The sequence below is a fragment of the Diadema setosum genome, chromosome 8 (assembly GCF_964275005.1).
Source record: "Diadema setosum chromosome 8, eeDiaSeto1, whole genome shotgun sequence".
NCBI classification, from domain to species: Eukaryota; Metazoa; Echinodermata; class Echinoidea; order Diadematoida; family Diadematidae; genus Diadema; species Diadema setosum.
Window position 1 is genome coordinate 21058821 of NC_092692.1, and position 12288 is coordinate 21071108.

The window sequence follows — 12288 nt, forward strand, 5'->3', positions numbered from 1 at the left end:
TGCAGTCTGCCCTTCTGCAGTGTGCCCTTGTGCAGTCTGCCCTTGTGATGTTGTGGAATAGACTGCTCGTCACATCATCCAAGAGTGCCCCACGCTTCCCCCACATAGTCCAAACCCCGACACAGTAAGCTGGCTGCAATGAATTTGTGACACTGCCTAGCTGTCTCCTACGAAAGAAGAATGATTGATACAATGATAGGATCGATCACAATGAAACAAACGTTGATCTAGGGTAATTTGTAAATCAGTTGCAATAAAAACAACTTGACACAAGAATTTTATAAATTTGAATAAAGAAACAAAATCTTAGTCAATAATGCAGAAATTAAGACGACTAGACCAAGTCTAAAGCCCACCGCACACTATACGACTCACGACTATAGGACTGACAGACTTTGGATCCGAAATAAATCACAATAGCCTCAGAATAAACATGTGTGTTTAGTTCAGACGCTGTCTGTCAGTCGTATAGTCGTGAGTCGTATAGTGTGCGGCAGGCTTAAGACCTACTCTGACATGCATCTATGATGCTGTCACTTACCATACCTGATGAACAGCTTACATAAGAAATTATATTTTTTATTTTAATTCCAGCAAGCCTTATTCACTGGCTACGCACACTTTGTGTTGTAACTTTGAATGCGAAATGATAAGAGTTACCTCATAATGTGCATCCGTTGCGTGAGTAGAGTGGCTGCTAGCAAGATTCCCAACGAAGCATGTCATTATACAAGTGATGCACAGGACAGAGTGGATCGGTGAGAAGCGGATATGCGAGGTTAACTTTGGAACTGTTTAAACCCACAAGTGCAGCAAGTGGGCTTTAGACTGTTCCAAAGACCCCTTTTACACCAACCGAAAGGCCGGCCTTCCGGTTGATGTAAACGCACAAAAGTTGAAATGCGGTACCAAATGGGGTACCAAATTGCGGTACCAAATGGCGGCCAGAGACTACCTCGAGGCCGGCCTTTCATTGGTGTAAACGCAAGCGGACCCTATTGCGCGACCTGCCCTCTCAGCTAGCTGTAGAAATCGCGCTGATGTCACGCACCGGTTTGGTTTCATCAAAGATCGTACACTATGTACGATCTTTGGTTTTATTTTGTGTTCACTTCCGTTGTGTCATTTTGTTCAGCTGGGACCAGTATCCTGCGTAGAAAACCGGCTGCTGTCTCAATAATTTTTAAGATTATATCCTTCTTGACAGGTATAGATCTGTACATCTGATTTCTTTACCCTTATTTTTCTGATTAAAATTCTGTAATCAAACGTCGGAGTAATGTTGTCTATTAACAGAATACAGTAACCCTTTCGTTTACAACAGTCCCAGTCCATTAGCGCGCCACAAACGACGAATGGTAAACACGCGGGAGGGGATTTCTCTCCGAGGCCGCTGCTCGCAAGGCAGTGTAAACGCACAAAAATGCAAGTCCGAGGACGGCAAAGCGGGCCGACCCGTTACTGTAAGCGGGGTCAAAGTTAAACAAGAGCATCCAGTTCTGATCGATGCACGAAATAGGTCTGTGCATCATTCGTACTATAAAATGGACCCATAAATTCATGAAATACCTTTTTCCCGTCATGTGTCCGGTACACTTACAACACTACACAAGACTTGAGCCATGCATTCAGATTTTACCAGACGTATGGCCATGTGTTTAGATTTTCCCGGACGCATGGCTTAGTGTGGATCAGTAAAAATCAGTGCATGAAAATTGACCAATCAGATTGCAGAGATTCAAGAAAGCCCATTTTATGATAATGTAAAGCCCATGGCCCCCAGAATATAAAGGCAGTGCACCCGAAGCAGACGGACGATGAAAACGGCTGCCTGAGTGGTGGAGAGCACTGAATTGTAACTCCAGCACATCTGTATCTACATTATAGACTGAACAAAAGCCTGACTTTTTGTGTGGCTGCTAGAATATGAATGACTCCCATGCATGTATATTGTGTAAATTGTGACGTTTACAGGTCATATTCTGTGGGCAGATGTCCTGACAATCCTGACAGATGTAGTTCGTTTGTTGAGAATGATTTCATTTTGGGGACTTTTCAGTTGAGGCACTTTTCAGAATACCATTTTTTTTTTTCCAGATTGGCCATTTAAATGCTCTAGTAAACTCCACTGATATACCGGTATGTACTTCAGAATACATTTTCTTCAGTGTATGACCATTCTGTATGGCTTGCAATGCATCCTAAAGTAGGGACTAAAACCACAGGAGACAGCAAGGGGTATGGTCTTAACAGATACACACGGCAAAACTTCCATGTACATGTAAGTTTCCTTAGCAACCTACCTATTCATATGTGATCTAAACCAAGTGCCGGAAATTGGATCAATTGGATCTGGCGAAGTACAATTGTACATGTAGCGTTGCAGTCCGATTTGAACACATTTATACCAGGCGCCCTGTGTTGATGACCTGATATATATGTATATATATATATATATATATATATATATATATATATATATTTAGTGTGTCATAGTTTTAAGAAAGCTTAGTGGGACAGTTTTGAATGGAGTGTGCTTCTTTATCATATTGAGAGAAAACACAAGATGGCAGGAAACAAGGATGATAGGGTTGTTAGGGGTCCATTGTGTTTAACAGATTTTCTTGCCCATTGTAGCTCAGCCACAATATTCTTTCAGCTACTGACAAGAGAGTTGGAATTAACATTAACAGAACCTGACCCTGTTGAATGCCACAATTTTAGGGACTGTAATATAAATTTGTTTACAAGTGTATTCAACTGAGACAGCTCGCTGAAAGGGCAATTTAAACATGAAATGTGTGAATGCCCATAACACCAGAGTTGGCACCCATAAATGCATTTTTCAATTATAGATCTTGCCACACAGTGTATGTTCTGATTTCGAAAAAATTAATATCGATATTTGTGATTGAAAGTCGAATAAATAATAATAATAATAATATGTAGCATAAATCACAGGGATGATTATTTTGTTTGCCTTCTTTGTGTTGATATGTTTCAGAGGAGGTGAAGCAAGCCTATCTGCAGCTAGCTCTTCAGTACACTTCAAACAAATCCTCAAAGGTAAGTATTTCTGTTTTAAAAAAAAAATAGTAGTAATCCCTGTAAGCTTCTGATAGCTTCTAATGTTATGTAATCTTATCTTAAATTTAACCCAGATAAACTTACAAAAATTATGACATAAATTCAAAAGTTTTCATTATCCTTAGCACCGACATACTAGGCAATACAACATTGATCAGATGAGGTTAGTCAAACATGCATATTAGGGATATCCATGAAAAGAAAAAGAATATGATAGGAAATTTAGACAAAAGAGGGAGGTTGAGCAAAACCAAAGTAGATTCCTCTACACAGTGAAAATAAAACTTGAAAATGGAATTTTACTCTGCACTGGATGGAGGTCCACACAAAGTTCTCAGTATCATTTCATAACTGCTGGCTCAAGTTTCTCTCTGGTTAATAACTTTCGATTTCTTTACCGAGGTTCAAATGACCTTGAAAGAGCTGTCATGTTCATGTGTCTGTGACATTGAGTAGAATTCTTTGTTTGTGAATGAATATGAATAAAACAAGATTGTACAAAGGAATCATAATATGGCATGTTCTTTATCTGGGAAGTGATATACATGTACCGTACATGGACTACATTGTAACTCCTGGTGTAGCCTATGTACACATACATGTATAGGCATGAAGAAAATTCAAGTAGATATGTGAATTGAAAGAAGATATTGAGTTGCAAGTCAAACAAATAAAATATAGGCATGCGTGATTTGGATCTGAGAATACCAAGAGAAAGGCCAGTTATTAGAAACAAATTTCTGTACATAAACTGGTATGCTCTCTTGCCTGATGTTACTCCAGAATACCGTATCCATACCGGGATTTGATATGCTGTACCCAATTACAATTAGATTTGACATTATACAGTAGCATTCAAATGAAAGGACTTATATGCATTAGGATTTGCTTCAAAGCAGTATTTTACTTCTGTTTGGTTCGTAATTACACACACACACACACACACACACACACACACACACACACACACACAAAAAGAAAGTGGCAAGGAGAGATTTTTGAAGAATGCTGATCGTGAAACTTGGTTGTGGGAAAACATGATGTCCACACTTTCATTCTGCCATATGATACTAGTTTAAACATGCTTACACCACCATTAACTGATTGGCAGGTTGTAATGAATCCACAAAGAGAGGAGGTATAGATCTGAGTAGCTGTGAATGAGGTATTACAGATCTCTCTTACGGGAGGTTACAGTGTAAGATTATGCATGTTTTTCACCTTGTTTGCATATTCTGGTGTGGATACTGGCTCAGGTCTCTACTTTTTATTGCCATGCAACATACATTTGATAACTGGAATCCAATTGGTTATCATTGGGATAAGATAGGATTGATGCATATGCAAGAAATGAAATCTATTCATTATATTGCATACCAGCCCTTGTTTCCACCTTTCAAGCTCCTGCATCTTTACATTTTTTGTCTTCTTCTTGTAAATGGCTTCTGTGTGTATGTTCCTGATTTGCCTTTCTGTGGAGTACAGCAGGTTTACCTCCGGCTTTGAATGGTTTGCACACAGCACACTTATTGTGGGGGTTATTTACCAGCAAGTATATTTCCTTCCATACATGAGACAGACTACATTGCTGTGTCACCCTTTCCAGGAATACAATTGTAAATTCAAAATGCCATTGAGATATATAACATTTTCTATATGAAGCTAAATACAGTATGTTATCACAAGTTTGCTTTGTTTTACTGAGCACTCTGACCATTGCAAACTACGCTAATGTGTTAATGCATATCAATCTACAAAAGCAGCAGAGCTAGGTCTTCTATGGTCGCTGCTGTGGTGACTACTATTGTGTGAGATAGTAATAGCATGATATGATGTCACCATTTGCATGAGAAATTTGTGATTGTTGAGGCACTATATACATGTACATTTACATAATACTTTTGTTGTGGTTTTATTTTTCACTAGTCAACTTATACCCGTAAACAACACACCAAAGAAATTGTCTTTCGTAACACAAATGCAATCATACTGTCTCGACGGTAGGAATTCACCACCTTATTTTTCATGCTTTTCCAGTGGTTCATGATCACAAATTCTCCATTTGCAAAATTGTCTTTTGAGTCCCAATTTAGAGATTTTGTGCTTATGAAGTAAATGGCATAATTCTATCAGATGATACTGCGATTTTGCATTTCGAATATTGGGGCCTCCTATAGATTTTGTTCAGTGTAAATCATATTTTCATGCATGCCTTGCGCAGTATGCAATGATATTACGTTATCATAAGAGTTTATTGTTTCACAGTCTCTTTGCCCCTTTCTTTCATTTTCAGTTCTCTTTCCCTGTGTTTGCTCTGGATCAGAGCAGCCATCAAATAGTCTATGATTCATACTGTGGATGTAAATTAGCACTATTTCCTGCCGCAAGTGACTGTACTGCACTGCCTATGTCACCAACTACTGTAGCACATGTAGCTTTTGTCTGCCTTCACGTGATGATGATATCTTTTTACCATCTGTGAAATGGTTTACATGCATCTTTGATTATACAACTTAATGTAACAGTAAGTTTTCTGACTAAAGAAACAACAAAAAACAGAATTTTATCATACTTGTAAAAACTTGATATATAAGTCATATGTGATATCAAAATTTATCTGACAGAGACTGAGGGTTAAAGAAAGATATCATTTTTTAGCAACAGAAAAAAATAAATCTGAAATTGCTTATACACTGTAGATGTTTCTTAATTTTTTCTACCTTTATCAAGCATATGTATTAAAAAATGGTGTGGTTTTTTTTTTGCATCTTTCATCACATTTACTTCCTTTTTCAGTGATTTGAATCTTACAAGCATTATTGATTTTGTAAAGTATAATATCATTGTATCATGTCAAAAATAGAATCATATACAGCTGTCAAAGTCATATACTGTGTAAAAAAGTGCTGTATCTATAAATTTAGTTACAATATACACAGTTGTATGTATCATATTGTGGAAAGGTGTGTGATACATCAATTAAGTTCATACTGTGTCCCTTTTGCAACCCTAAAAATAAAATTCCTTTCATATGCTGGTATATTGTAGAAGTAGAAGTACAAGTGTAGGTAATTTGGACCTTTCTGTGAATAATAAAACTGGAAACTTCCAGCAAATTTATTTGAACCCCCCCGAAAAAAGAGAAAGAGAGAGAGAGAGAGAGAGATATGGTCTGGATCACTACAAAAATCTAATCATCTGTTCCTTGTTTCATTCTCAGCCTTTCATGTAAGTTTCATCCAAATGTATCTGTTTACAACCTTTTAAGTTATTTTACACACAGACAAACAAACAAATGCCGATGAAAACACAACCTCCTCCCTTGGCGGAGGTAATTATGAAAAGGTGAAGGAAAATGAAGCATTGATGAAATCACTGCCATATATACATTTGTGTGTGCTTGTCTTATGGATGATATTATTGGAACTATTATTTTGTTCTCTAGAGTAGAGATACTGTGAGTAGGACATAGTGTTGTTACAAACATATTACATCAGCTTTTTATAATGTCAGTGAATGGTGCTGCATGCAGTACCACTTGTCATTATTGACTGGCATCCTGAGAAATAAAACAACCAGACAGGAAAGAATTTTTGGTCCCCACTTATTTTTTTTTCTTTTTCATACTTTTGCAATTGCCTACTTTTCTTCATGTGGTTGAGTCACAACATCATTCCAGAAGGGTTGGCTTGTACTGTATTTGCTAACTAAAGTGATCTATCAGACGTTCTCTGTCTTTGAAAGGAAGTACCACAATATGGGCTGATAGATAATTCAGTGAGTATTGAGGGCACATTGCCCAGTCAGGATTTGAACTATTTCCAGAGTTGGAAGAGGAAGGGATTTGGAAAGTTCTGGATTTGACAGAAATTGCTGTATATTTCTTTAGGCTGTCGGGTACTTGATACATTTTATCATTTTAAAACATTGTAAATATTATGAACTAGTGTACTATGAATGAACATGAGCTACTGAACATGTTCATTTACAATGTACTGTTGCAGCCTGCTAAACTTGCTCTTTAGCCAATTTTATCTTTCCTTTTGTAATATATTTTTTCGTCATCATGCAATATATTTGCAAGATATCTAAAAAAGTAATTCTTTTGCTTGCTTGAATGGGAATTGGGCAAGGGCTCCATACTTATGATAGGAAAATGCCTGTTATCACTTGCCCAACACAGGGCTGCACACTAACCCATTTTTTCTTCTACTGGTCCGACCTGTCGGACCAGTAGGTACCCAGTTTTTCCATATTTTAGTGGTCTATTCCTAGAAAAGTTACAAGTCTAACAGTGATTTTTACTGGTCAGAGACAATTGCACCAGTGCCAGTGTGCAGCATTGCCCAACAGGAAGTATGAGTTGCCCCAAACAAGCAGGCAAGTGGGTTTTACATCTTGGGATGCTACTTCCTTTAGTCCAGACCTGTTATGACAACTCTGAGATTTTTGTTAGATGCTACTCCAGAAGCTTATTGAGAAGTGGGATGATAGTGACCCCAATCAGTAGTGGGTCAAACCTCATCATGTTCCCCAGGCAGTCAAATGTTGTATGATTGTAGTTGCTCTGGTAACCAACCAGGGTTTGCTTTGTAGCCAAAATCTCCCTCAGACCTTACAGGAGAGGAATTTGTCATTCAGTCAGTTATGATGGGTAAGGTTTTATTGTACTTTGTTGTTGTTGTTGTTGTTGCTGTTTTTGTTATGTGTGTGTGTGTGTGTGTGTTAGTTCGGTTATAATTGGTAGCAAGAGATGGGCATGTTGCTGTAAGGCAAAACAAACAATGTAAATTTTAGTTTAATAGTACGATCCGCAGAATAAAAAAAGTCAAACTGTCACACAGACCAGTATCTGAAATCACTTGGAGTTATTAACACATGCAATGTATTATTGTTAGTTGATGTTACAAAACATATGTACCTCTATTTGTATCTGTTATTGTTTTAATACATGCATGAAAGTGTAATGGGGGGGGGGCGGAGGATAGTCGAGATTTATTTTAGAGGAAGCTTTTGTAGTGGTAATTGAAAATTTGAGGAATACTCCAGTTTTGCTTTGAATCTTTGAATGCTTGTAAAGCTTGAAAGAAGCTCAGTTGATACCCTGAAGACATCTGATGAAATTTACCAAGTAATACAAACATTAAGGCACAAGAGAGGCAGACTGAATCCAAAGTTATATTTGTCATGTTCCACAGGCAACATTTGATTATCTCATAAGCAAAATGTCCTCCAGGAAATTACATGAATGAACTGTATCAACTAGTAGATTTAAGAACAAATGATGCAATACTGTAAATAGCCTGTTTTATTTGAAAAAAAGAAGGTTTACATGTGTGTTGGTGTTGTAGAATGGAATAACCACTTCAAAACAAATTTTTATGAATATTACTTTAGCTGCAATACCAAACAGGCATAAAGCAGAATATGTATAGCGCCCTCTAGCTGTTAAGCCTGGAAGCCAGACCCTCACTTATTCCCTGCTCGGATCAGTTGAACCCGTTTCCTGCATAGCAACAGCAATATTCTATTCACCCAATACGCTGCCTGTCTCTGACATCCATATCCGTCTGATTGCGCCCGCTGCTGATCTGTGTAAGGGACTGCCTCAGAAGTTAATGCAAAGAGGCTGAACTACCTAAGCATCAAGGGTCGTAGGTTGATATGTGCTGCAGGGCGGAAGTGCTTGCACTCCTTTGCCCTAGCTGCGCTTGTGTCCCTGTAAGTCTGTACATGTAATAGTGTTCTCTCCCATGTTTAGAAGAGAAACATACATTTCTGCCCTGTTCATGGTAAGCTTTGTTTTTTTTTCCTTAAAAAAAAGGGGGGGGGGGGGAATTGTCAGGTCAGAGGCTAAGTTTCCCAAGGTAATATAATATGTGGGTTTGACACAGCTCACTGGATGCTTGCCACACCTTTGCAAAACTCATTTTAGTTGCAACAAATTCTAGCTTCTGGATCTTTAGATTATTAGAAGCAGTGTCTTGTCCTCTAAAATTCCTTAGCCTTTTCACACACATAACCTAACTCTATATGCTAAGAGTTCCAGCATTTTTGCTTTTGTCACCTGTCATTTCCCTGGCTAGTTCATTGACTGGGAAGGCTATTGCATTACAATTTGAATCAATATGATGATTTAAGTGCCACAAGTTTGTAGTCCCATCAAAGAAGTTTTATCCTTAACAGGGGCCAGGTAACTTGATACATTTGATACGATGGACTTGGATTATAAAGCTTTAGGCATATAGACCAAATGATTTTAAAGCACTCCCTCTGAGCTTTATTTGTTTGTTGTGTTTGTGTGCATGTGTGTGTGTATGTGTGTGTGTGCTTTAATGATTGAAAACAGAACCAGAGGGCTTAGTTGCTCTATCAAATCTTGATATGGTCCCCGTGTATCTGACCTTTAGGTATCAGGATACAAGTGATCTGATCTGTGATCAAGCTGAGTATTTATATTCTCCAAACATTGACATTTACATGTATTTAGCCTGTAAACCCAACTTTCTTTTTTTTTTTTTTTTTTTTTAACGGAGTTCAGTTTTGTTACAGGTATTTTATAGTTTGATATAAAAAGGGCTGAGTAGAAAATTACAAGTTACAAACAGCAGTTATCAGGAATAGTAGAGAGTGATAAAATCAAATCATAAGAATGTTATAATGCCAGCATACAATATCATGTAGTGTGGTTTTTCACCTACATATTTGTTACAGAAGTGCTTGTCATGCACAAAAGAAAGAAAAAAATCACATGCTATCAAGTTCATCCACTGAATAAATTTTCTCTTCTCTATCTTACGTGATAGAAAACTGCCTGAATAGATTTTCATTTTAATCATGAAAAACACTTGATGCTGGTGGATATATTGGTATCACAAAGATTCGTAATAATTTCCACACAAACATGAAAAGGTTTTGCCCTACAAAGTGACAAAAGTCATTGATATCAATGATGAATATTCCACATGATACAAAGACATTAAAGCGTGAGGTTTTAGGAGCCCTACTTCATTGAAGCTCTCTTATCCTTTATTTACTAATCCTTGCAAACCTCTTGTTTGGCACTATTTCATGACTTTCCTTCCTTCTTGTAGTTGATATCAATGTACAGTCAAGCAAGAACTCAGCACTTTAACATGGTAACAAAATGGTAAGACCATCAGTTGTAACTCAAATGTTGCATTTCAACAAGCATGAAAGCTTTTTCAAGTCTTGTTTCCCCAGGGTCCCTTTTTATCAACATGCTCATGTCTTTGTTTAATCCTTTTCTCCATATAAAACTCAAACTCAATTCACTTTACATCTTCCACCGAGATGGTGAATGCTCTCAAGTACTTAAAGGGGAAGTCCAGACGATTATCAGCCGTTTCCCATGTAAAGAACAATATTTCATGAACCTATTACCCTTTTCCCGACGAGAAAAGACCATCAGATACATTTACTATGATTTTTTTGAAAAATAAGGCAATTCTTCATGTTCGAATCCGTCGCGAGCAGCCCTTCGTACTATCTGTCCCAGTATGCATTGCGCATAACGTCACAGACTCACTTTCCTCAGCGGAGCACCGCGAGCGCAGCCCAGCTAGCATCAATCTCCCATTGCACTGCTGACTGCGGCGCGGTATCTGCATGCCTGCTGAGGTCTGCCTAGTTGGCGCTACCGCAGGAGTCCGTACACTGTTTTAGGAGTGCTGTTGCCAAATGCTGTATTCCTTTATTCAAATGATCTTCGGTATATATCTATATTACATCCGTCAAAGATTAATGTAAAATAATTGCAATGTTCTAACATTTTCATTTTATTGAAATATCATATGTATTGTAATACTGCCGTACTTATTAGTGTCTACCCCATCATTTTCATTGGCTATTGTTGTCATCAGAGTGATCAGGCATACATGTACGTCTGCTGCTGCCAAATGCTATCACAATCCGCGATCGTTTTTTTTTTTCAACTTCTGAGTGTAAACAATCTGAAATCAGTCTGTCAATTTCAGAATTATTGCCTCTCTTGTTGTCCGAGACTGTTGAGTATGTCTGACGGTGGTAAATTACGACAGTATAACTTGAACCGCGGAAGAAACGCCAGCGCCAGCTTCATCATAGTACCGCTGCTGGTAACTGCGACCAGCAGCCCCATACACATAGCGTAATGGGACTGCGTACTGTAGCATTCAGGATCATGATCGGGTAGCATCGCGGATATATACCTTCCCCGCTCATTTTCTGGGTTCGGAATGGCAAAAAACTCTTCTTCTGGCCATCGCCCGGTTTATTAGAACACCCAAATGCTCACACATCGGCATTTTCGATCATGCCGCGTGCTTCCGCTGCGTGGCCGGAACCACGCGGAACGCTACCGCTTGCTCGGCCCATGTCGCCGTTGCTCAAGCAGGGCTCCCCGAGCCAGCTGACGCTCCAAACAAAAAGCAATGTGATTCTAATACCTCACGCCGTCACGTGATCTTTCTCGCCGGCGTACAGAAATTGAACAGTTACGATTCAAAATTAGTGATGCTAAAAACTCGATTGTGACGAGTTGGGAGGGTATTTTTCAATGAAACTTAGTCATTATGGTCCTTGATTTATGTAGATTATGGTGAAATTTGTTCAAAATCGTCCGGACTTTAAAGGACAAGTCCACCTTCATATACATGTGGATTGAGTGAAGGCAACAAATATTAGTAGAACACATCAGTGAAAGTTTGGGGGAAATCAGACAATCCGTTCAAAAGATACAAATTTTTAAAGTATCTGCGCAGTCACTCTAGATGAGAAGACTACTACAGTGTGTGATGTTTTGTTTGAAAAGATTTTATTTTCTGCATTTCATATTTTCTTTCAGAATACAAAAATAACAAAGGCAGGTTCAATTACACAAATTCAATTCTGAAAATTATTGACATATTACATAGTAAGTCATATTTTGTATATAAAGACAAATGAAACGTTAAATAACATACAAAATGTTTATATGGCCAATAATGACTTGATTCACAGTACAATATATAATATATACATATGATGCAGAGGGCCGCCGTTATAAGCCGTGCTTGAACAGACGGACAGCCAGAGTTAAATTACCATTTTTTATTGTAGTACTTGAACACTAATACGGATGGGCCATGTTAAAATGCGTGTAAATCCAGTTTTATACAATTACTTGGTAAACAGGAGAGGTGCCTGTGAGTGCGTGTGCAG

General features: G+C 38.1%; 1 protein-coding gene across 3 annotated transcripts in view; it reads left to right on the forward strand.

The window, feature by feature from the left end:
- Positions 1 to 12288, forward strand: part of LOC140231435 (uncharacterized) — an 89280-nt gene that overhangs the window by 10799 nt on the left and 66193 nt on the right. For all 3 annotated transcript variants that reach the window (XM_072311558.1, XM_072311560.1, XM_072311561.1), the window contains exon 2: positions 3005 to 3066. In XM_072311558.1, coding sequence (XP_072167659.1) covers positions 3005 to 3066 — 62 coding nt within the window. The remainder of the gene's footprint in view (positions 1 to 3004; positions 3067 to 12288) is intronic.